The sequence below is a fragment of the Thalassophryne amazonica genome, chromosome 2, assembly GCF_902500255.1.
Source record: "Thalassophryne amazonica chromosome 2, fThaAma1.1, whole genome shotgun sequence".
NCBI lineage: Eukaryota > Metazoa > Chordata > Actinopteri > Batrachoidiformes > Batrachoididae > Thalassophryne > Thalassophryne amazonica.
This window is the reverse complement of record NC_047104.1, coordinates 79683-101414: the sequence shown is the minus strand read 5'-3', so window position 1 is coordinate 101414 and position 21732 is coordinate 79683. Positions and strand designations below refer to the sequence as shown.

General features: G+C 40.0%; 1 protein-coding gene across 1 annotated transcript in view; it reads left to right on the top strand.

Annotated features, from left to right (window-relative positions):
• LOC117521501 (annexin A2-like) overlaps window positions 1-21732 on the top strand; it is a 94444-nt gene that overhangs the window by 42904 nt on the left and 29808 nt on the right. The window contains exons 5-8 of the mRNA XM_034182815.1: window positions 15525-15638; window positions 15916-16006; window positions 16159-16238; window positions 20086-20145. Of these exons, the coding sequence (XP_034038706.1) occupies window positions 15525-15638; window positions 15916-16006; window positions 16159-16238; window positions 20086-20145 (345 nt within the window). The remainder of the gene's footprint in view (window positions 1-15524; window positions 15639-15915; window positions 16007-16158; window positions 16239-20085; window positions 20146-21732) is intronic.

Below are 21732 nucleotides of genomic sequence, written 5' to 3'. Positions count from 1 at the left end.
AAAATGTAAGCAATGCTTTCTAATAATACTGCATAAGGGAAGCATGTATAAAGTTAATAAAATCAGTCCTAGCACAGAACCTTGTGGAATTCCATAATTAACCTTAGTTTGTGAAGAAGATTCCCCATTTACATGAACAATTTGTAATCTATTAGATAAATATGATTCAAACCACTGCAGCGCAGTGCCTTTAATACCTATGGCATGCTCTAATCTCTGTAATAAAATTTTATGGTCAGCAGTATCAAAAGCTGCACTGAGGTCTAACAGGACGAGCACAGAGATGAGTCCACTGTCTGAGGCCATAAGATCATTTGTAACCTTCACTAATGCTGTTTCTGTACTATGATGAATTCTAAAACCTGACTAAAACTCTTCAAATAGACCATTCCTCTGCAGATGATCAGTTAGCTGTTTTACAAGTACCCTTTCAAGAATTTTTGAGAGAAAAGGAATGTTGGAGATTGGGCTATAATTAGCTAAGATAGCTGGGTCAAGTGATGGCTTTTTAAGTAATGGTTTAATTACTGCCACTTTAAAAGCCTGTGGTACATAACCAACTAATAAAGATAGATAGATCATATTTAAGATTGAAGCATTAATTAATGGCAGGGCTTCCTTGAGCAACCTGGTAGGAATTGGGTCTAATAGACATGTTGATGGTTTAGAGGAAGTGACTAATGAAAGTAACTCAGACAGAACAATCGAAGAGAAAGAGTCTAACCAAATACCAGCATTACTGAAAGCAGCCGAACATAAAGATATGTCTTTGGGATGGTTATGAATAATTTTTTCTCTAATAGTTAAAATTTTATTTGCAAAGAAAGTCTTGAAGTCATTACTCGTTAAAGTTACAGGAATACTCAGCTCAATAGAGCTCTGACTCTGTCAGCCTTGGCTACAGTGCTGAAAAGAAACCTGGGGTTGTTCTTATTTTCTTCAATTAGTCATGAATAGTAAGATGTCCTAGCTTCACGGAGGGCTTTTTTATAGAGCAAAAGACTCTTTTTCCAGGCTAAAGGAAGATCTTCCAAATTAGTGAGACGCCATTTCCTCTCTAGCTTATGGGTTATCTGCTTTAAGCTGCGAGTTTGTGAGTTATACCACGGAGTCAGGGACTTCTGATTTAAGGCTCTCTTTTTCAGAGGAGCTACAGCATCCAAAGTTGTGCTCAATGAGGATGTAAAGCTATTGACGAGATAATCTATCTCACTCACAGAGAGGTAGCTACTCTGCACTGTGTTGGTATATGGCATTGAAGAACATAACAAAGGAGGAGTCATATCCTTAAACCTAGTTACAGCTCTTTCAGAAAGACGTCTACTGTAATGAAACTTATTCCCCACTGCTGGGTAGTCCATTAAAGTAAATGTAAATGTTAAGAAATGATCAGACATAAGGGGGTTTTCAGGGAATACTGTTAAGTCTTCCATTTCTATGCCATATGTCAGAACAAGATCTAAAGTATGGCTAAATTGTTGGGTGGGCACATTTACATTTTGAGCTAAGCCAACTGAGTCTAATAATAGATTAAATACAGTGTTGAGGCTGTCATTCTCAGCATCTGTGTGGATGTTAAAATCGCCCACTATAATTATCTTATCTGAGCTAAGCACTAAGTCAGACAAAAGGTCTGAAAAATCACAAAGAAACTCACAGTAACGACCAGGTGGGCGATAGATAATAACAAATAAAACTGGTTTTTGGGACTTCCAATTTGGATGGACAAGACTAAGAGTCAAGCTTTCAAATGAATTAAAGCTCTGTCTGGGTTTTTGATTAATTAATAAGCTGGAGTGGAAGATTGCTGCTAATCCTCCGCCTTGGCCCGTGCTAGGAGCATTCTGACAGTGTGACTCGGTGGTGTGACAAAGTGACAAAGACAAGTGACAAAGTTTTTTAATTCGGCACACAAAATATTCAAATAGAAAAAAATGAACAATTCCACAAACAAACACAGACAAAACTAGTGAGTCCGAAAGGGTGTGGGCTGAAGCAAAGCTTATTAGCGCCCACCCCTGCTAGTACAAGTCCAACAATTCTAATCAGTCATATTTACATAAATATAAATTCACTACTACATGTCGACACACAGACATACACATCAATATACTATTCACTTATAATTATATTTATATAGTACCAGATCATAAGAAAGTCAAATCAAGGCACTTTGCGCCAGTAAGGACTAACCTTACCAACCCCCAGAGCAAGCACTAGGCAACTGTGGTGAGGAAAAACTCCCTATAAGGAAGAAACCTCAAGCAGACCAGGCTCTTGGGGGTGACCCTCTGCTTGGGCTGTGCCACATATACCTATATACATACGTATATACTTTACAAACATAAATATATACATACATATACACAGTCACTTATATACATATACACCTACCCATATCTATATATCTACATACGCATATACATACCCACACATTCAAATATACAATAAGTCCCACTTATAAATTGAACATTCCATATAAATCAAATTATATTTGCTTCTTTATGATACTTAGACATAATGTTCTTTTTGAGTAGTTTCTTAAATCTCACTAAGGTACTACTCATTCTAACCTCTGTTGAACATTTGTTCCATTTCCTCACCCCAACCACAGACACACAAAAACCCTTTACATTTGTTCTTACTGGTGGTTTCATAAAAATTGCACAACCTCTTAAACTATATCTGGATTCCCTCAATCGGAACAGACTCTGGACATGTCTCGGTAAGGCTTGGTTTTTCGCTTGAAATAAAGTTTGAATTGTAATGTAATCGACCAAATCAATGAATTTTAATAAATTTAAAGACACAAATAGAGAATGAGTTGGTTCATGATATTGTTTATTGCAGATGATTCGTATGGCTCGTTTTTGCAAAAGGAATATTGGATTGGTATTTGATTTGTAAGTGTTTCCCCATGACTCAACACAATATGTCATATATGGTACCATCAGAGAATGATATAAAGTAAGTAACCCTTCTTGCGGCAGTAGGTCTTTGGCTTTATACAAAATGGCTATAGTTTTTGACAATTTTGATTTCACATAATTTATATGTGGTTTCCAGCTAAGTTTATTATCAATTATAACACCTAAAAATTTATTCTCTGTTACTAACTCAATTTCCTTATTGTTTATAGTTAAATTTTTACATTTGGGTGCCTGTTTATTTCCAAATATAATACATTTAGTTTTCCCAAGGTTGAGTGACAACTTATTAGCGTCAAACCAAACCTTAAATTTTTCCAGTTCTTTCTCCACTATGTCCAGAAGCTGTTCAAGATTTTCACCGCTACAGAACACAGTTGTATCATCCGCAAAAAGGACACATCTCAGTGAACTCGACACCCAACGTATATCATTTATATAGATTATAAACAACAAAGGACCCAGCACTGAGCCCTGCGGCACCCCACATGTGACATCCCTGAGTTCAGAATTTGTATTATTGAATTGAACATACTGAAATCTGCCTTGTAAATAACTAGCTATCCATTCATATGCCAGACCTCTGATTCCATATTTCTGCAGTTTACTTAATAGTATTCCATGGTTAATTGTGTCAAACGCTTTCTGTAAATAAAAAAAAACACCTATTGTGTATTGTTTATTATCAATTGCAGTTGCAATACTTTCCACAAAGTCCATCAAAGCATGTGATGTAGTTCGAGACCTTCTGAATCCATATTGTTCTTCACAAATGATGTTATGCTTCAGTAAATAATCATTTAATCTTTTAGCAAATATTTTTTCCAAAATTTTGGAAAATTGTGGCAGGAGTGATATAGGTCTATAATTAGAAAATGTGTGTTTGTCACCAGTTTTAAACAGAGGAATTACTTTGGCTATTTTCATTTGAGAAGGAAATTTACCAGTACTTAGTGACATATTGCAAATATAATTGAACAGTTTTACTATACAATCAATAACTTTTTTTAATAAAGCCATATCCAAATTATTAAAATCAGTCGATTTCTTACTTTTTGAACCATGAACCAGATCAAGTATTTCCCTTTCATGAGTACCACCAATGAACATTGAAACAGATTTGTTAAACGTTGAATTATTTACCCAGAAGTTAGTAGTTGATGAGTCAATCTTACTGGCAAGATTTTTACCCACATTAACGAAGTATTCATTAAAGTGTTCAGCAATAGACTCGTCGTTATCAATCGTGATGTAGTTGTTACTCTGAAAAAATGAAGGATAATCTCTAGTTACTCTATTCTTTTTTACTATTTCATTTAATATGTTCCATGTGTTTTTGATATTTCTATTTTTGACAAGTAACTCATTATAATATGTTTTTTTACTGAGTCTCATGATATTGATTAACTTATTCTTATATGTTTTATACTTATTTTCAGCTTCCTTAGTTCGTAGTTTTATGAATTGTTTATATAGTACGTTTTTCTTTTTACATGCCCTCTGAAGTCCCTTAGTTATCCATGGTTTGTTGCTATATTGATTTCTATATATTTTGTCAACAAATGGACAGTGTTTATTATACAAACTGGAAAAAATGGAAATGAAAGCATCATATGACCTGTCAACATCATCAACAAAAACATCTGACCAATTCTGACTTGATAAATCCTCCCTTAAATTATCAATTGTTTCAGGTGTTACTTTTCTACTCATGAATTTGATATTGCTTCGATACATACAACAACCCTCCAATGCAAAGACTGAGAAAACTGGCAAGTGATCACTGATATCACTGACCAGTAGTCCCCCACTAAGATTACCGGATATAACGTTAGTTAAAATATTGTCAATGAGAGTTGATGAGTCCATAGTTATTCTGCTAGGATGAATGATGGTTGGAAACAGTCCTAAACAGTACAAGGTGTTTATAAATGAGGTAATTTGTGGATGATTGTGAGGGTTTAAAAAATCTATATTGAAATCTCCACAGACAAATAAATGCTTATTTCTGTTGATTTTGTTGTACATTCCTAAGATAATGTCTTCAAAGGTGTCAATATTTGTCCCAGGAGCTCTGTAAATGCAACTAACAACTATGTTTTTGGAGTTTATAGATGTCATTTCTATGGTAACACATTCCATGATGTTGTCCACTGTAAATGACATGTTGTTAATGAGTTTACAGTTATAATCTGACCTTACAAACAATGCAACGCCTCCGCCCCTTCTCGTCTGCCTATTAACCAGGAACAATTCAAACATGGTGTCTAACCAGATCCTTACTCTGGATGGCATTACCCTGACCTCTAGTAATACTGTGAGAAATCTTGGAGTCATTTTTGATCAGGATATGTCATTCAAAGTGCATATTAAACAAATATGTAGGACTGCTTTTTTGCATTTACGCAATATCTCTAAAATCAGAAAGGTCTTGTCTCAGAGTGATGCTGAAAAACTAATTCATGCATTTATTTCCTCTAGGCTGGACTATTGTAATTCATTATTATCAGGTTGTCCTAAAAGTTCCCTAAAAAGCCTTCAGTTAATTCAAAATGCTGCAGCTAGAGTACTGACGGGGACTAGAAGGAGAGAGCATATCTCACCCATATTGGCCTCTCTTCATTGGCTTCCTGTTAATTCTAGAATAGAATTTAAAATTCTTCTTCTTACTTATAAGGTTTTGAATAATCAGGTCCCATCTTATCTTAGGGACCTCGTAGTACCATATCACCCCAATAGAGCGCTTCGCTCTCAGACTGCAGGCTTACTTGTAGTTCCTAGGGTTTGTAAGAGTAGAATGGGAGGCAGAGCCTTCAGCTTTCAGGCTCCTCTCCTGTGGAACCAGCTCCCAATTCAGATCAGGGAGACAGACACCCTCTCTACTTTTAAGATTAGGCTTAAAACTTTCCTTTTTGCTAAAGCTTATAGTTAGGGCTGGATCAGGTGACCCTGAACCATCCCTTAGTTATGCTGCTATAGACGTAGACTGCTGGGGGGTTCCCATGATGCACTGTTTCTTTCTCTTTTTGCTCTGTATGCACCACTCTGCATTTAATCATTAGTGATCGATCTCTGCTCCCCTCCACAGCATGTCTTTTTCCTGGTTCTCTCCCTCAGCCCCAACCAGTCCCAGCAGAAGACTGCCCCTCTCTGAGCCTGGTTCTGCTGGAGGTTTCTTCCTGTTAAAAGGGAGTTTTTCCTTCCCACTGTAGCCAAGTGCTTGCTCACAGGGGGTCGTTTTGACCGTTGGGGTTTTACATAATTATTGTATGGCCTTGCCTTACAATATAAAGCGCCTTGGGGCAACTGTTTGTTGTGATTTGGCGCTATATAAAAAAAAAAATTTGATTGATTGATTGATTGATAACCATCAAGATATACCAGATCTTTATTATCCTCATTTAACCATGTTTCTGAAATTGCAATAACTGAAAAACGTTTTTTGGATGTTTTCAAACAATCATTAATAGTGGACAGATTACGAGAAAGACTTCTGCTGTTGAAATGTATAATTGAAACATTTTCATCATTGATTTTATAATTTTTGAATTGTTCTTCTGTAAAATATTTGCACTGTCTCACAATATTCTCACTGAAAAAGGTATCAGGATCATTTTCAGATTCGAAGGGGTGGTTAGCAGAGTTATTATAATTAAATGTATCTAGACAGAGCTCCTGGGCAGAAATAAACGGATCATTATCCTTAGTCATTATGTCTCTCTTGTCTCCGGGTGTAGATGATGTGGATGAGTGGGTTGCTCCAGTCTGCATCATGGTGCTGTGATGTGTTTGAGTCCTCATACCTATTGTTCATATTTGTCCAGCTCCTCGATGTTCCTTATTGCCATGACTTTTGCTTGTTCTGGTGATCCGTTCAGTTTGATGAATATTTTACAGTTTGAAGTCCATGTGTGCTGGATTTTTCCCTGTTTCTTTAAGAAGCGTGCTTTCCTGGCGATGTCGGCATTCCGTTTGGTGAGATGTTCATTGATGAATACGTTTGTCCCTTTCAGTTTTCTTCCTTGTTTTAACAATGCTGTTTTGTGTTTTCTGTTGATGAATCTCATGATGACGGTTCGTTTATCACCGTCATTTCTCCGGGGCAGAGGGTGGCACGCTTCAATGTTATTTAAATCCATTTCTATAGCTTTAGATAGGAGGAAATCAGCAACCTGTTTTTCCACAGAGCTGACCTCCTGTTCACTGGGCTCCCCTCCGCTCTCATCTGTTACCGCCCGTGCGTAGGACCGTGGTTTGATGTGAAGACCTGTGATGATGACGTCGTTAATTCTGGTGTACTGCTCCAATTCAGCCACTCTATTTTCCAGCTGCACCAGATGCCGGTCTTTCTCGGCGTTCTGGAGCCGTAATGCCTTCACCTCCTCCACCAGATCCATGATTGATTTCTGTTGCTGCTTCACAACAGAAATCTCCTCTGATAGAAAGTCCAGAGATTTTTTAATATCGTCACCGTCCTCCGCTGTCAGAACCTTCTTAGGCCCCATGGTCGGCTTATGGGCAGCTTGTCGATCGTCGATGTTAACAGCCTGCGTTGTTTGTCACCGGTATGGATCTGCACTGCGCTGGTGCCGCGCGGCCTCGGTGTTTCCGCGCTGATGGATCCGCGGTAGCTGCACGAGGCCTCGGGGAAGCGGCACTCGTGACGCGCGGCTCTAATGACGCAGCGCGCGGCCTCAGTGAATTCACCACGTTGGGCGGGCCTCGGACGTTGTTGCTGTCCAGTCGCGGGGCTAAGTTGCCGGTTGAGGTGGTATTCCCACTGTCCGGGTTGGCAAACACCGGCGTGGCAGATGGCAACCACAAACACCACCTCTGAAAACTCAGGTACAAACTTTTTGCAGCTCGCTCTGATGACACGCAGCTCTGACTGACTGTGACTGACGCAGCTCCGATTGTTGACTGACGAATGAATCCTGTAATGGATTGTTGAGCTATGCAGCGAACACACGGTGTTGACTCATTTAAACTAACATATTCATCCTGCTGTAACCAGGTTTCTGTTAGGCAGAATAAATGAATATGTTGATCAATTATTATATCATTTACTAACAGGGACTTAGAAGAGAGAGACCTAATGTTTAATAAACCACATTTAACTGTTTTAGTCTGTGGTGCAGTTGAAGGTGCTATATTATTTTTTTCTTTTTGAATTTTTATGCTTAAATAGATTTTTACTGGTTGTTGGTGGTCTGGGAGCAGGCACCGTCTCTACAGGGATGGGGTATTGGGGGGATAGCAGGGGGAGAGAAGCTGCAGAGAGGTGTGTAAGACTACAACACTGCTTCCACATGACTTTGTTCAGGGTCTCCCGGTGATTGGGAGTTTAACTGTCGTTCACGCTTTAATGATTGCACTTCAGCATTGAGGTGTTCATTTTGTTCTCGTGTATCGTCTAAAAGATTTCGTGTATCTGTCAGACGCCTCAGCACCTCGCGAGTCTTCAACTTTTCAGACTCCAAAATGTCTTCATGCTTTCCAGCATGACTCTTTAATGTTTTAAGCTCACCATACGCCTGTTGGAGTAAATCATGAGCTTCTCCTTGTTCTTGATGCGCGGAGCTAAGTTCAGCTTGTAACTCCTTAATTTCATTGTCGCGTTCCTGAAGAGTTTCTTTCAGGAGTAAGGTTTGGTCTTTGGCTCCAGGAAAAGATGCGGTATCTGATTCATCGGGCTGATCTGGGGAAGCCTGTAGGTCCTCCAATTTTTCTTCAGCAATGGTCAGAGCCTGTTGTTTTTCTTCCAATTGCTGTCTCAAGAGTTTATTCTCACGCAATTCGTCATTTTGTTCTGCCTTTTTATAGAAAGAACTGATTTATCCATGAGTGATTCCGCGTTTTTGAGCTTCTTGGCTGTGGAAATGGCCAGCTTGCCAAGCACTGTAGCCAGGTTTTTCTTTTCCACAGTTGCTGCTAATGTCTGACTGATGAGTTCAGACATCTCAGCAACTATGCTTTCGCGCGTGGCTTGTTGCATGTCGTGCAAGTAGCCAGGCAATATTTCAGCGGTCAGGTCGGATAAGACCTCTTCTAAAAGCTCACCTGAGTCGCTACGACCTTGGCTTTCCAGGTCGGTAGAATTTCTTGGTTTGTTGTCACTGGGCATGGCCATGTTGGCTTTCTGGGATAACGATTAGACAGCGTCCACCAGAAACAAAACAATAAAGAATTGACAACAAAATAACAAGATGAGCGATAATAAAAATATTTACAGATGATCCAGCTGTGAAAGGGATTAGTGAGTTAACTGCAGGTGAAACCAGCAGTGGAGAATTCACACGAATGCAAAAGGAAAATGTTGAGGAGTGTTATTCATTGTATTATGTACACACAAGTAGAACTTCCCTTTGTTTAGTTATTGTGATGTAACACCAATATTCTCTGTTTAGAATTGCGATGGGTTACACTTTGGTAAAGCTTCAGCACTTTCACTTTAAAAGAAATCACTCCTGAAGGGGGTGTTCTTTTAATGAGGTAGGAGTGTTATAAACAATAATTTTTTTCTTTATTGTTATTAAATGATCTCCTGATTAATCCTAATTAAATAGGATTGAAACTGTAAAGTTCATTAGCTAGTTGTGAAAACAACAAGATTAAATATGTGTGTACACTTGATTAGTATCCAGACAGTGGAATAAAAGATTAGTATTTCCAATTCGAATTGGAAAAGCGACTTAAAAGAGTTTAAAAAATATTATGCAAGATAAAACTTGATAATAAATGTTTCAGTTAATAGTAGTTATTCTTTTAAGTGGTAGGAAAAAGTTAAAAAGTCGCTGGAAATTATTTACATGCAGTACAGGCTAGTTACCAGCAGTCGGCGGACTATCCGGTTACTGCAGCATGCTGTTATGTTGTTAGCGGAAGCTAGGCTAACTGGTCAGGCGCATTAGCTGCGGGGGTTAGCACCTGGGTTAATTCAATGATCGGAGCCTTGGCGTTTGAGAGCAGCTAACGGCCTGTTAGCACGCTATTGCCTCTGGCTTTCCGATGGCTGATTAGTGTTCAATCCGAGTTAAGGGGCCGTTAGCACGGCTATAGAAGCTAGTGCGTATTAGCGCTCTGTTAGCAGGCCCATACTGTTGTGCATCGACAGCGGAAATCAAATCAAATCAAGTTTATTTATATAGCGCCAAATCACAACAAACAGTTGCCCCAATGCGCTTTATATTGTAAGGCAAAAGCCATACAATAATTACAGAAAAATCGATTGAACGAAATTACACGGACTGATTAACATGCAGGTTTTGTGCAGTTAGTGACCGTTAGAAGCAGCTTGGTTCACCAAGTAATGCTTAATGAAACAAATTGTTTGTGATTTTTAACACCGCTCATGGCTGCTAAGCCGTTCGGAGTGGGTGCTAAGATGGCGACTGTTTACGTTGTGCGTGTGACGTAGCGGATGACGTCATGACGCGATTCGCACACAGAGGGGTTTTGAAGCAGGCACGCCTCCTCTTCAAACTTTTCCACTCAACAGCAATAAATTCTTAAAAACGTGCTTGTTTTTCTTCACAAAATGGCGGACTCGGCGGTCCTTTGGAACAATACAGCACTTTTAAAACACAAGATGGTGGACACAGGGGTCCCCCTCTCTTTTCTCTCAGACAAGCTTTGACCAGGACATCTCCTGAGTCAGGGAAGCAACCACTGGCAATCCTTTCTGGATTATAGGCTCAGTGTAACATCAGAATCTCAGCTCAGGCAAACCGTGGCTGGACAATCAGAGCACAACATGCTGACTGACTCAGAAGGTTTGTGACTGGTTAAGTAGTTAATTTAACTAGTCCCTTGGAGTCACAGTGATTACAATAATTGGAATCTCGCAATATGTTTTGCAATATGTATCCGGGTGAGCAGTTTAAATCTGGAAACTCGCAGATTTTAACTGTCACAGAGGCCTCACATTGAACATGAATTTCTCATGTGGAAATAACACAGCGCTTTCTTTCTTTTTTTTTCCTTTCTCTCTCACATGCACACGCACACAGTTGAATAAGGACAGATTAAGTTGCTCTATACGCTTCCAACTTAATTGACTGTATTTTCTGTATTTTCTGTATGACTCACAGAGGTTCAGACCTGATAATTGCGGCCTCACACGGGTTTGCACCAATATACTGTAGGGAAAAACCACAGGATGAATATAATAATGTTTTGGAATATTGAAAATTATCACTTGTGGATAATTTTACACCGGGGGCACCACCTAGTTCAAAGGATAGGTCCTTCTGAGTTTAAACATTCATTAATTGATTAGCCTCAGTTTAATTAATCAGTCTCAGTTTCTAAAGGATAAGCTCTGCAGGTCAGATCCAACACCCTCTGTAAAACCATACAAAAATCACAGACAACTTCACACGTTTAAGATATTTATTTAACCCTGGCAGGAGTTAAATAACAGGACATGTCACGGTGATCACTTTAATTAGGACAACCTTTGATGAGCAATGATTATACGATGTTCAGATAATTTGGTTTCGTAGCAGGAGTTTTAGGAGTAAGATTTGTCCTAATTTAACAGGTAATTTACTTTGCTATTGTTAACCTGAGAGAAGATTAATGATTTTGAATAGAGTTAAATAAACCCAGTCCAGTCAAAGATTCAAGCTTCTGTACTAGAGTTAAATAAAGCCACTCTGTTTATCTGACAACATAGCCCGGTCTTACTTGCGCAGTGCAGCGAGTCTCCGTGAGGTCCGATGCTGGAATCGTCTGGTTCAGTCGACGCTCTGTCCGCCACACAGCTTCATCAGGGACCTTGACAAAGAGGCTTTGTCGGTCTGACCCGCTCGGTTTCGTCAGTGGCGGGGATGATTTCTGTTGTGGGACTGTGATTTCGCTACGGCAGTTCAAGTCGCTGTGGATGTCTCAGCTGACCTGGATGTTTTTCCTCTGCAGTGCTCTGGTGTATGGCTCGTCAGAATAAAGGTTTGAGTGTCTTTATTCTCTATCAAAAATCAAAAATTCGTCTTTCGTTGTCATCTTTTTGAAAGCTTGGTGGAATCAGAATTCAATGCAAAAATAGCTGACTTTCAAAGAAAAATGTTCATGAAAGGAATTTGGAGTTTGAAAAAGAAAAAGGTCTTAATTTGAAAATTCGAAAAAGGAAGTTAAATGCGCCGGCACGTTTAACTTGACAAAGGTTGAAAAAGTTATCTGTCGGAAAATAAAGTAAATTCTTGTCGGTATGCCAAACAAGAAAGAGTCTTAAGTAGCACGTGGCTTTAGACAAAGAGTCATAAATCTTGACGGCTTTAGGCGTGCCTTTAGACTCAAGGAAAAGAAGAGAGAGGAAAAGAGTAAAGAGGTAAGCGAAGCAGAAGAAGCAAGAGCGTAAGAGTCAAGAAGGCAAATTCCCGGGCGCGAGCTCTTTTAAAGGTTTCATAAGCTCTACCCCCAAGAATTCTGGGTAACGTAGTTTCTGGAGTTTCCTTTGTCTAGTTTTATATATATAAAAATCAACGTGGCTCCAACATTCCGCTTTGAAACCAAATCAAGTCCTGTAGAATAAATCTTGTAACTGGTTTACCTGGAATTATATACCACACACACACATATACATATATATATATATATATATATACACATATACATATACATATATATATATATATATATATATATATATATATATATATATATATACATATATATATATATACATATATATATATATATACACATATATATATATATATACACATATACATATACATATATATATATATATATATATATATATATATATATACACATATATATATATACACATATATATACATATATATATATACACACACATATATATATACTCAACAAAAATATAAACGCAACACTTTTGGTTTTGCTCCCATTTTGTAAGAGATGAACTCAAAGATCTAAAACTTTTTCCACATACACAATATCACCATTTCCCTCAAATATTGTTCACAAACCAGTCTAAATCTGTGATAGTGAGCACTTCTCCTTTGCTGAGATAATCCATCCCACCTCACAGGTGTGCCATATCAAGATGCTGATTAGACACCATGATTAGTGCACAGGTGTGCCTTAGACTGTCCACAATAAAAGGCCACTCTGAAAGGTGCAGTTTTGTTTTATTGGGGGGGGATACCAGTCAGTATCTGGTGTGACCACCATTTGCCTCATGCAGTGCAACACATCTCCTTCGCATAGAGTTGATCAGGTTGTCAATTGTGGCCTGTGGAATGTTGGTCCACTCCTCTTCAAGTTCAAGTTGCAACGACGAACTGGAGTCAGGTCGAGACCCCGATGAGGACGACGAGCATGCACATGAACTTCCCTGAGGCGGTTTCTGACAGTTTGTGCAGAAATTCTTTGGTTATGCAAACTGATTGTTTCAGCAGCTGTCCGAGTGGCTGGTCTCAGACGATCTTGGAGGTGAACATGCTGGATGTGGAGGTCCTGGGCTCGTGTGGTTACACGTGGTCTGCGGTTGTGAGGCTGGTTGGATGTACTGCCAAATTCTCTGAAACGCCTGTGGAGACGGCTTATGGTAGAGAAATGAACATTCAATACACGAACAACAGCTCTGGTTGACATTCCTGCTGTCAGCATGCCAATTGCACGCTCCCTCAAATCTTACGACATCTGTGGCATTGTGCTGTGTGATAAAACTGCACCTTTCAGAGTGGCCTTTTATTGTGGGCAGTCTAAGGCACACCTGTGCACTAATCATGGTGTCTAATCAGCATCTTGGTATGGCACACCTGTGAGGTGGGATGGATTATCTCAGCAAAGGAGAAGTGCTCAATATCACAGATTTAGACTGGTTTGTGAACAATATTTGAGGGAAATGGTGATATTGTGTATGTGGAAAAAGTTTTAGATCTTTGAGTTCATCTCATACAAAATGGGAGCAAAACCAAAAGTGTTGCGTTTATATTTTTGTTGAGATATATAAAAGAACACACTAAGTAAACATTCCCCAATGAACAGAGTTATAACACATCAAATATAACACTTTCATGCATGCATAGAAAAGAGTGACATGTTTCCTTTTCTCCTTTTTTTGTTCTTTTGCTACAACAATACCATGAAATTTCCTTTTTAAAATGTGGTTACACTTTTGGAGTCTTGCAGGAAATCAATCCTGTTCTTCCCAAATCGTCCCACAGGGGTCACTCTTGTTCCATGGTTGAATTTGTATTTATCTGGCAGAAATGTAAAAAGCATAATATTTAGTCAATTTCAACCAGCGAAACTTTGCCATAATCGGTGAATCAAGAGTACTCCTTCAGTGAGCTGTTTTCCTTTGAGTTTAGTGTGAAAAACATCTTTTCAGGACTTTTGCTGAAGAAGGTGTCTTTCTGTGGAGGTTTTTTTTCATGTGAGAGGGAAGTTGAGTTGCATCTGGTTTGGGGAGCTGATAAGAATTCACAGCTCATGTGGAATGCTTTTTGGGCAATCTTAAATCTTGAAAGTGTTGGGTTTTGTTGACAGATCCAAGCCGTGTATGGCTTAAAATGTCTCCTCTTTGACACCTGGAGATATACCAGGCCTTGCTGTGTGGGGTTTATCTTTTCTTTGAAGGAATCCAATGGCCTCATCTTAATGCAAGCTTAAGATGTTGGCTGTTTGATCACAGCTTTCCGCTACACTACATTATGCTGTACTTTGGGGCTCTGGTTCTGTCTTCTGTATCTTAGATCAGTGTGTTAGCACCTTCCACATGTTGCATGCTATAAGAGTGGAGCACAGCCAATGTGCATGAATTCCATCCAGCTAGATACAAAAACTGGTGTCCTCCTGCACAAAAAAGCAACATATAATAATTTAGAAAAAGAAAACCAAAAAAGGACAAGCGTAACAAACCAAAAAATATTTCTACCTAATCCAGGATGAAATTGACCAAAGCTGTCACAACCTGTTTAGATCCACTTGGATATTATACTTAAACCCTGCAGGAATAGAACATGACCCAATTAGACTGTGTGGAGTATGGACCCAGTGTGAGTCAGGTCTTAGTTATATGGATCTCTAGAACTGTGAATCAATCAATCAGTCAACATCGCCAAGGATGGGTTAGGCTAATACCGATAGGTATTAGGCCATGGAAGACTCTACAGAATTTTGGAGGTGATTCAGATCCGGATGCTGGCTCAGGATTTCACTTTATATAGGCTTTTTAAGGCTTAAGTCAAAACTACTTCACGGATTCTCACCACATTTTCACCACAGATACATATTAGGCCATGGCAGACTTCACTGGATTTTCAGGTAATCTGGATCTGGATTCTTGATCAGGATTTCACTTTGTAGACTTTTAAGGATTACGTCAAAATTACTTGACCTATACGACATCACAATGTAAAATCAAGATCAGGAAGACACTGTTTTGTTTCAGCTAGTGAATTAAATATCAGATTGCAACATCTTGATCAATCTGACCATTCTGGATGGTCTGGCTGGAGAGTACCATTATTGCATTGTGTTATGGAATCCGGATCTAGGTAAAGTCCGGGTCACGATGTGAATCACATCTTTTATTCTGAGTCCTTGGCAGAAATCAGAAATCTCTGATTGCTGTTGTTAACAATATATCTTCACTTACAGGATCTAATCACAGCCCTGAAGGGGGCACTGTCTGGCTCTCTGGAAGCACTGATGCTTGGTCTGATGAAAAGCACCACCGAGTATGACGCCTCTGAACTCAGAGCATCCATGAAGGTCAAAGTCACATTAAACAAGATGAGAGACAATGTTTGCCAGGATGCTGAAAGATGAAACTAACAAAAATAATTTGTAATGGTGATGATAAATCAAACATTAGCACAGGGTGCAAGTGGGACACTTCAACTAAATAAAGTCCCTTGTACAAAAAACAAACAAAAAAAAATGGATGGAATTTTAGAGTGGTTTTTCATCTGACACGCACAAATTTAATAGTTTGCTGTACCAGTGATATACCTGGACATGAACCTTGAAGGGAACTTTTCTTTTTCAGGGTCTGGGAACAGATGAAGAAAGCCTTATTGAAATTGTCTGTTCCAGAAACTATGAAGAGATGGAAGAGATAAAGAAGGTTTATAGAGAAAGTAAGACTGGAGCATTTGACATCTTACAGTATTGCAATTAACATGAAATTGTTGAAGCAGCTAGTGGTAGCTCACTTAGCAGTCTGTTGGCTATTTTTTGAAGAAAGTCAAACTTTATTCTCATTTTGATTGGTCCAAATATCTCTTGGCAGTGTTTAAGAAGGAGCTGGAAAAAGACATCGCAGGAGACACATCAGGAGATTTTGCTAAGCTCCTGCTAGCTCTAGTCCAGGTACATCCATCTCAATGTTTTATTATACTGCGCGCACGCACACACACACACACACACACACACACACACACACACACACACACACACACACACACACACACACACACACACACGTTAACTATTCATAGAGCAGCATGTTGTTAAAATGTTTTCATACCAACACAAATTTTAACATTAATTCATGGAGTAATGAGCATTAACTAACACTGAATTAAGACCGAGCTGTGTTTAACAATCATGTATTAAGACTGCTTGTGCCAGCTAAGGTATAAATTTATAAATTCTTTAAGAATTTATAATGATATTGATCACCCTTTATAAATTATTAATCTACTAAATACAATGGATACATAACTTATTTAATGCTTATTAAACATTAACTAACATGAACATCATTAAAAAATATTTTGAAACACATTAATCTCTTGATCTCTTGCTTGCCTCTACTGGTGGTTGGCTCTCACTTCGGTATTGTATCACTTCCTGTTCCGGAGCACAGCAGTGTTTTTCTGTATCTGTTAGCTGTTTAATCTGCGCAGTTAGATTGATCTAGTTATCTAGATTACGATTTGTTTCCCAGTGTAATCTTTACGTGCCTTAACTAAAGCACTCCTTCTGCTGAATCACCTCTAAATTATTTACACATTATTCACTTTGCGTGTTTTTAGGAATCCGCTAGCTTAGCGTAGCTACTAGCTCTTAGCCGATTTAGCATGGCGGCTTCTCCTGTCTCTCCTGCACTTTTCTGCTCTGGGTGTGAAATGTTTAGTTATTCCTCGGCCTCCTTTAGCAGCAATGGTACTTGTAATAAGTGTAGCTTATTCGTAGCTTTGGAGGCCAGGCTGGGTCGAATTGGACACTCGGCTCTGCACCGTGGAAAATTCTACAGCTAGCCAGGCCCCTGTAGTCGGTGCGGACCAAGGTAGCTTAGCCGCCGTTAGTTCCCCCCTGGCAGATCCCGAGCAGCCGGGAAAGCAGACCGACTGGGTGACTGTGAGGAGGAAGCGTAGTCCTAAACAGAAGCCCCGTGTACACCGCTAACCCGTTCACATCTCTAACCGTTTTTCCCCACTCGACGACACACCCGCCGAGGATCAAACTCTGGTTATTGGCGACTCTGTTTTGAGAAATGTGAAGTTAGCGACACCAGCAACCATAGTCAATTGTCTTCCGGGGGCCAGAGCAGGCGACATTGAAGGAAATTTGAAACTGCTGGCTAAGGCTAAGCGTAAATTTGGTAAGATTGTAATTCACGTCGGCAGTAATGACACCCGGTTACGCCAATCGGAGGTCACTAAAATTAACATTAAATCGGTGTGTAACTTTGCAAAAACAATGTCGGACTAGCTTAAATAGATTTTTGCTGGTTATTGGTGGTCTGGGAGCAGACACTGTCTCTACGGGGATGGGGTAATGAGGGGATGGCAGGGGGAGAGAAGCTGCAGAGAGGTGTGTAAGACTACAACTCTGCTTCCTGGTCCCAACCCTGGATAGTCACGGTTTGGAGGATTTAAGAAAATTGGCCAGATTTCTAGAAATGAGAGCTGCTCCATCCAAAGTGGGATGGATGCCGTCTCTCCTAACAAGACCAGGTTTTCCCCAGAAGCTTTGCCAATTATCTATGATTCCCACCTAATTTTTTGGACACCACTCAGACAGCCAGCAATTCAAGGAGAACATGCGGCTAAACATGTCACTCCCGGTCCGATTGGGGAGGGGCCCAGAGAAAACTACAGAGTCCGACATTGTTTTTGCAAAGTTACACACGATTCAATGTTAATTTTAGTGACCTCCGATTGGCGTAACCGGGTGTCATTACTGCCGACGTGAATTACAATCTTACCAAATTTACGCTTAGCCTTAGCCAGCAGTTTCAAATTTCCTTCAATGTCGCCTGCTCTGGCCCCCGGAAGACAATTGACTATGGTTGCTGGTGTCGCTAACTTCACATTTCTCAAAACAGAGTCGCCAATAACCAGAGTTTGATCCTCGGTGGGTGTGTCGTCGAGTGGGGAAAAACGGTTAGAAATGTGAACGGGTTGGCGGTGTACACAGGGCTTCTGTTTAGAACTACGCTTCCTCCTCACAGTCACCCAGTCGGCCTGGTTTCCCGGCTGCTCGGGATCTGCCAGAGGGGAACTAACGGCGGCTAAGCTACCTTGGTCCACACCGACTACAGGGGCCTGGCTAGCTGTAGAATTTTCCACGGTGCGGAGGCGAGTCTCCAATTCGCCCAGCCTGGCCTCCAAAGCTATGAATAAGCTACACTTATTACAAGTACCGTTACTGCTAAAGGAGGCTGAGGAATAACTAAACATTTCACACCCAGAGCAGAAAAGTGCAGGAGAGACAGGAGAAGCCGCCATGCTAAATCGGCTAAGAGCTAGTAGCTGCGCTAAGCTAGCAGATTCCTAAAAACACGCAAAGTGAATAATGTGTAAATAATTTAGAGGTGATTCAGCAGAAGGAGTGCTTTAGTTAAGGCACATGAAGATTACACTGGGAAACAAATCGTTATCTAGATAACTAGATCAATCTAACTGCGCAGATTAAACAGCTAACAGATACAGCAAAACACCGCTGTGCTCCGGAACAGGAAGTGATACAATACCGCAGTGAGAACCAACCACCAGTAGAGGCAAGCAAGAGCGTAAGTGTATTAGCCAATTATCACGTATATCATATCTCACCCATATTGGCCTCTCTTCATTGGCTTCCTGTTAATTCTAGAATAGAATTTAAAATTCTTCTTCTTACCTATAAGGTTTTGAATAATCAGGTCCATCTTATCTTAGGGACCTCATAGTACCATGTCACCCCAATAGAGCGCTTCGCTGTCAGACTGCAGGCTTACTTGTAGTTCCTAGGGTTTGTAAGAGTAGAATGGGAGGCAGAGTCTTCAGCTTTCAGGCTCCTCTCCTCTGGAACCAGCTCCCAATTCGGATCAGGGAGACAGACACCCTCTCTACTTTTAAGATTAGGCTTAAAACTTTCCTTTTTGCTAAAGCTTATAGTTAGGGCTGGATCAGGTGACCCTGAACCATCCCTTAGTTATGCTGCTATAGACTTAGACTGCTGGGGGGTTCCCATGATGCACTGAGTGTTTCTTTCTCTTTTTGCTCTGTATGCACCACTCTGCATTTAATCATTAGTGATTGATCTCTGCTCCCCTCCACAGCATGTCTTTTTCCTGGTTCTCTCCCTCAGCCCCAACCAGTCCCAGCAGAAGACTGCCCCTCCCTGAGCCTGGTTCTGCTGGAGGTTTCTTCCTGTTAAAAGGGAGTTTTTCCTTCCCACTGTCGCCAAGTGCTTGCTCACAGGGGGTCGTTTTGACAGTTGGGGTTTTTCTGTAATTATTGTATGGCTTTGCCTTGCAATATGAAGCACCTTGGGGCAACTGTTTGTTGTGATTTGGTGCTATATAAATGAAATTGATTTGATTTGATGTGATTTGAGAACCAGGGATGGTAGATTAAAAAGATTTTTTTATCCCATGGGAACTCTCCCTACTCACCCAAGTGGCTCAAGAATATGGACAGCACATGCATAAGTGACATTTACACAAACAGGGCAGCAAACAACATATACATGAAATATAACTACATAATATTATAGGAGTTAGTACCTGAAACCTGAATGTTCCTACAGAAAAAGACTGAAATATACATCTACCGAGTCTGTAGACATGTTGTAAAACAAAGTTATGGCTAGTAGGCTAAGATATAAATCTGATTATGCTATTATAGAAACAAAAAATATTTTATAATATGTATTATATGTAAATGATGTGTATATATGTATTATGTATATATGTAAATTACTGAAATTGACATAAATATTTTCACAGACACGCAGAGACGAACCGTCTAATGTGGTCGACTATGAAAAGATTGACGAGGATGCCAGGGTGAGTTCAACTATCCTGATCCTGAACATTCTATCAGGCGTGGCACAAACTGAGTGGACACAAATGCAATCTCATGACTGGTAGAGTTCAAAAGGTTTAGGGCCACTTCCAGGGCCATGGAAACCTGGCAGAAACCTACAACAAACACGGAGACACAGGCCCAAACAGGGGACAAAAAGCAGGAAGCCCACCAGATGGGCGACTGTACGGCAACCTCAGGGACAAGGGAACACCAGCGGGCTGGTCTGGGGTCCAAATACGGCCCCCAGGAGAGTCAGGGGGATGACCACTAGACCCATTGTGGTGCAACGACACATCTGGGGGCCTACCAGTAATGTGAGCAGGAACTTGGGGAGAACCTGGGATAAACACAGGACAAAGTATGGAAACACCACCAATAATGGATCTACTGAATAGCAAAGAGCACAACGACCCAAGGAACTTGACATTAATTCCGAGAGAATAAAAAACCTTCACAGGAACTGGACAGGTGATTAACAAAACCCAGTGTAACAAAAACAGAATGAATGGAAACCAACCCACCCACAAAAGTCACTGGGAATGAAAGAACTGATGACATTAACAGGAAACCTAACCCAAGGAAACGTTAAACAAACTAAATGTGAGAACCAAAAAGAAGGCTATATCTGAAGACCAATAATGAAATAATAGACCAGTGAGTAAAAAAAGAAACAAACGGTGAAATGGGCTGAGGAATAATCTTGTTTTGTCAAGAAATGAGAAAAAAATAAACCAACAAAGTGAACGGCAAAAGGAGTCAAAAAATGACTTAGTAACATGGCTTTGAGAGGACCTCAACTGCATGGCAATGGACTGAAAGAAACCAAAAACTCGACAAAAAAAGTAAAAAAAAAAAGGAACAAGCCAACAAACAAACTATAAAGAATAACCATCTGTTTTAGCAAAGCTTGCAAACTGTGAAAAAAACAGTGGAATATATTCAGGACATAATCAACAATAAAGGTTTTCAAAAAGGAGTTAGGCAAGAGTTGAATAAAACCACAAAATGGGAGGTGGATCTGTTTCAAACCAAAATGTGAACATTGCATGATACTGAAAAATAAAATAAAAGGAATTATTAGCACCTCCTTAGTGACCACTGACTCAAATGCACACTGACTGGAGAGACTAAATTGATTTCCAGGCAAACATATCATGAGGAGAACTACATATTGAAACATTACCAAGCATAGAATTAACCAAATGGTCCTACCAGCGGTGTCTTTAGCGTTCCCCTTCTGGAACGGTACTGTCAGTTGGGTGGTCAGAGTTGGTACCGGTGACTTGGGAAACGAGTGCGCTAATACCAGAGTTCAGGGTGGCAAACTGGTCCTCCCATTGAGCTAGCTGCTGGCTGTGGTGGCGTACCGCCCACTGGAAAGCATCTGCATCTGCTGCATCCATATTTGGCCAGATCGATCTATCAAGGTGTGGTACAAACCAGGTGGACACAAATGCAATCTCACACGACTGGTAGAGTTCAAAAGGTTTAACTATTGAAACACGTGGGAGGTCGAAACACGGGGAATCCAGTATCAATCAATCAATTGAATCAGTTTTATTTAT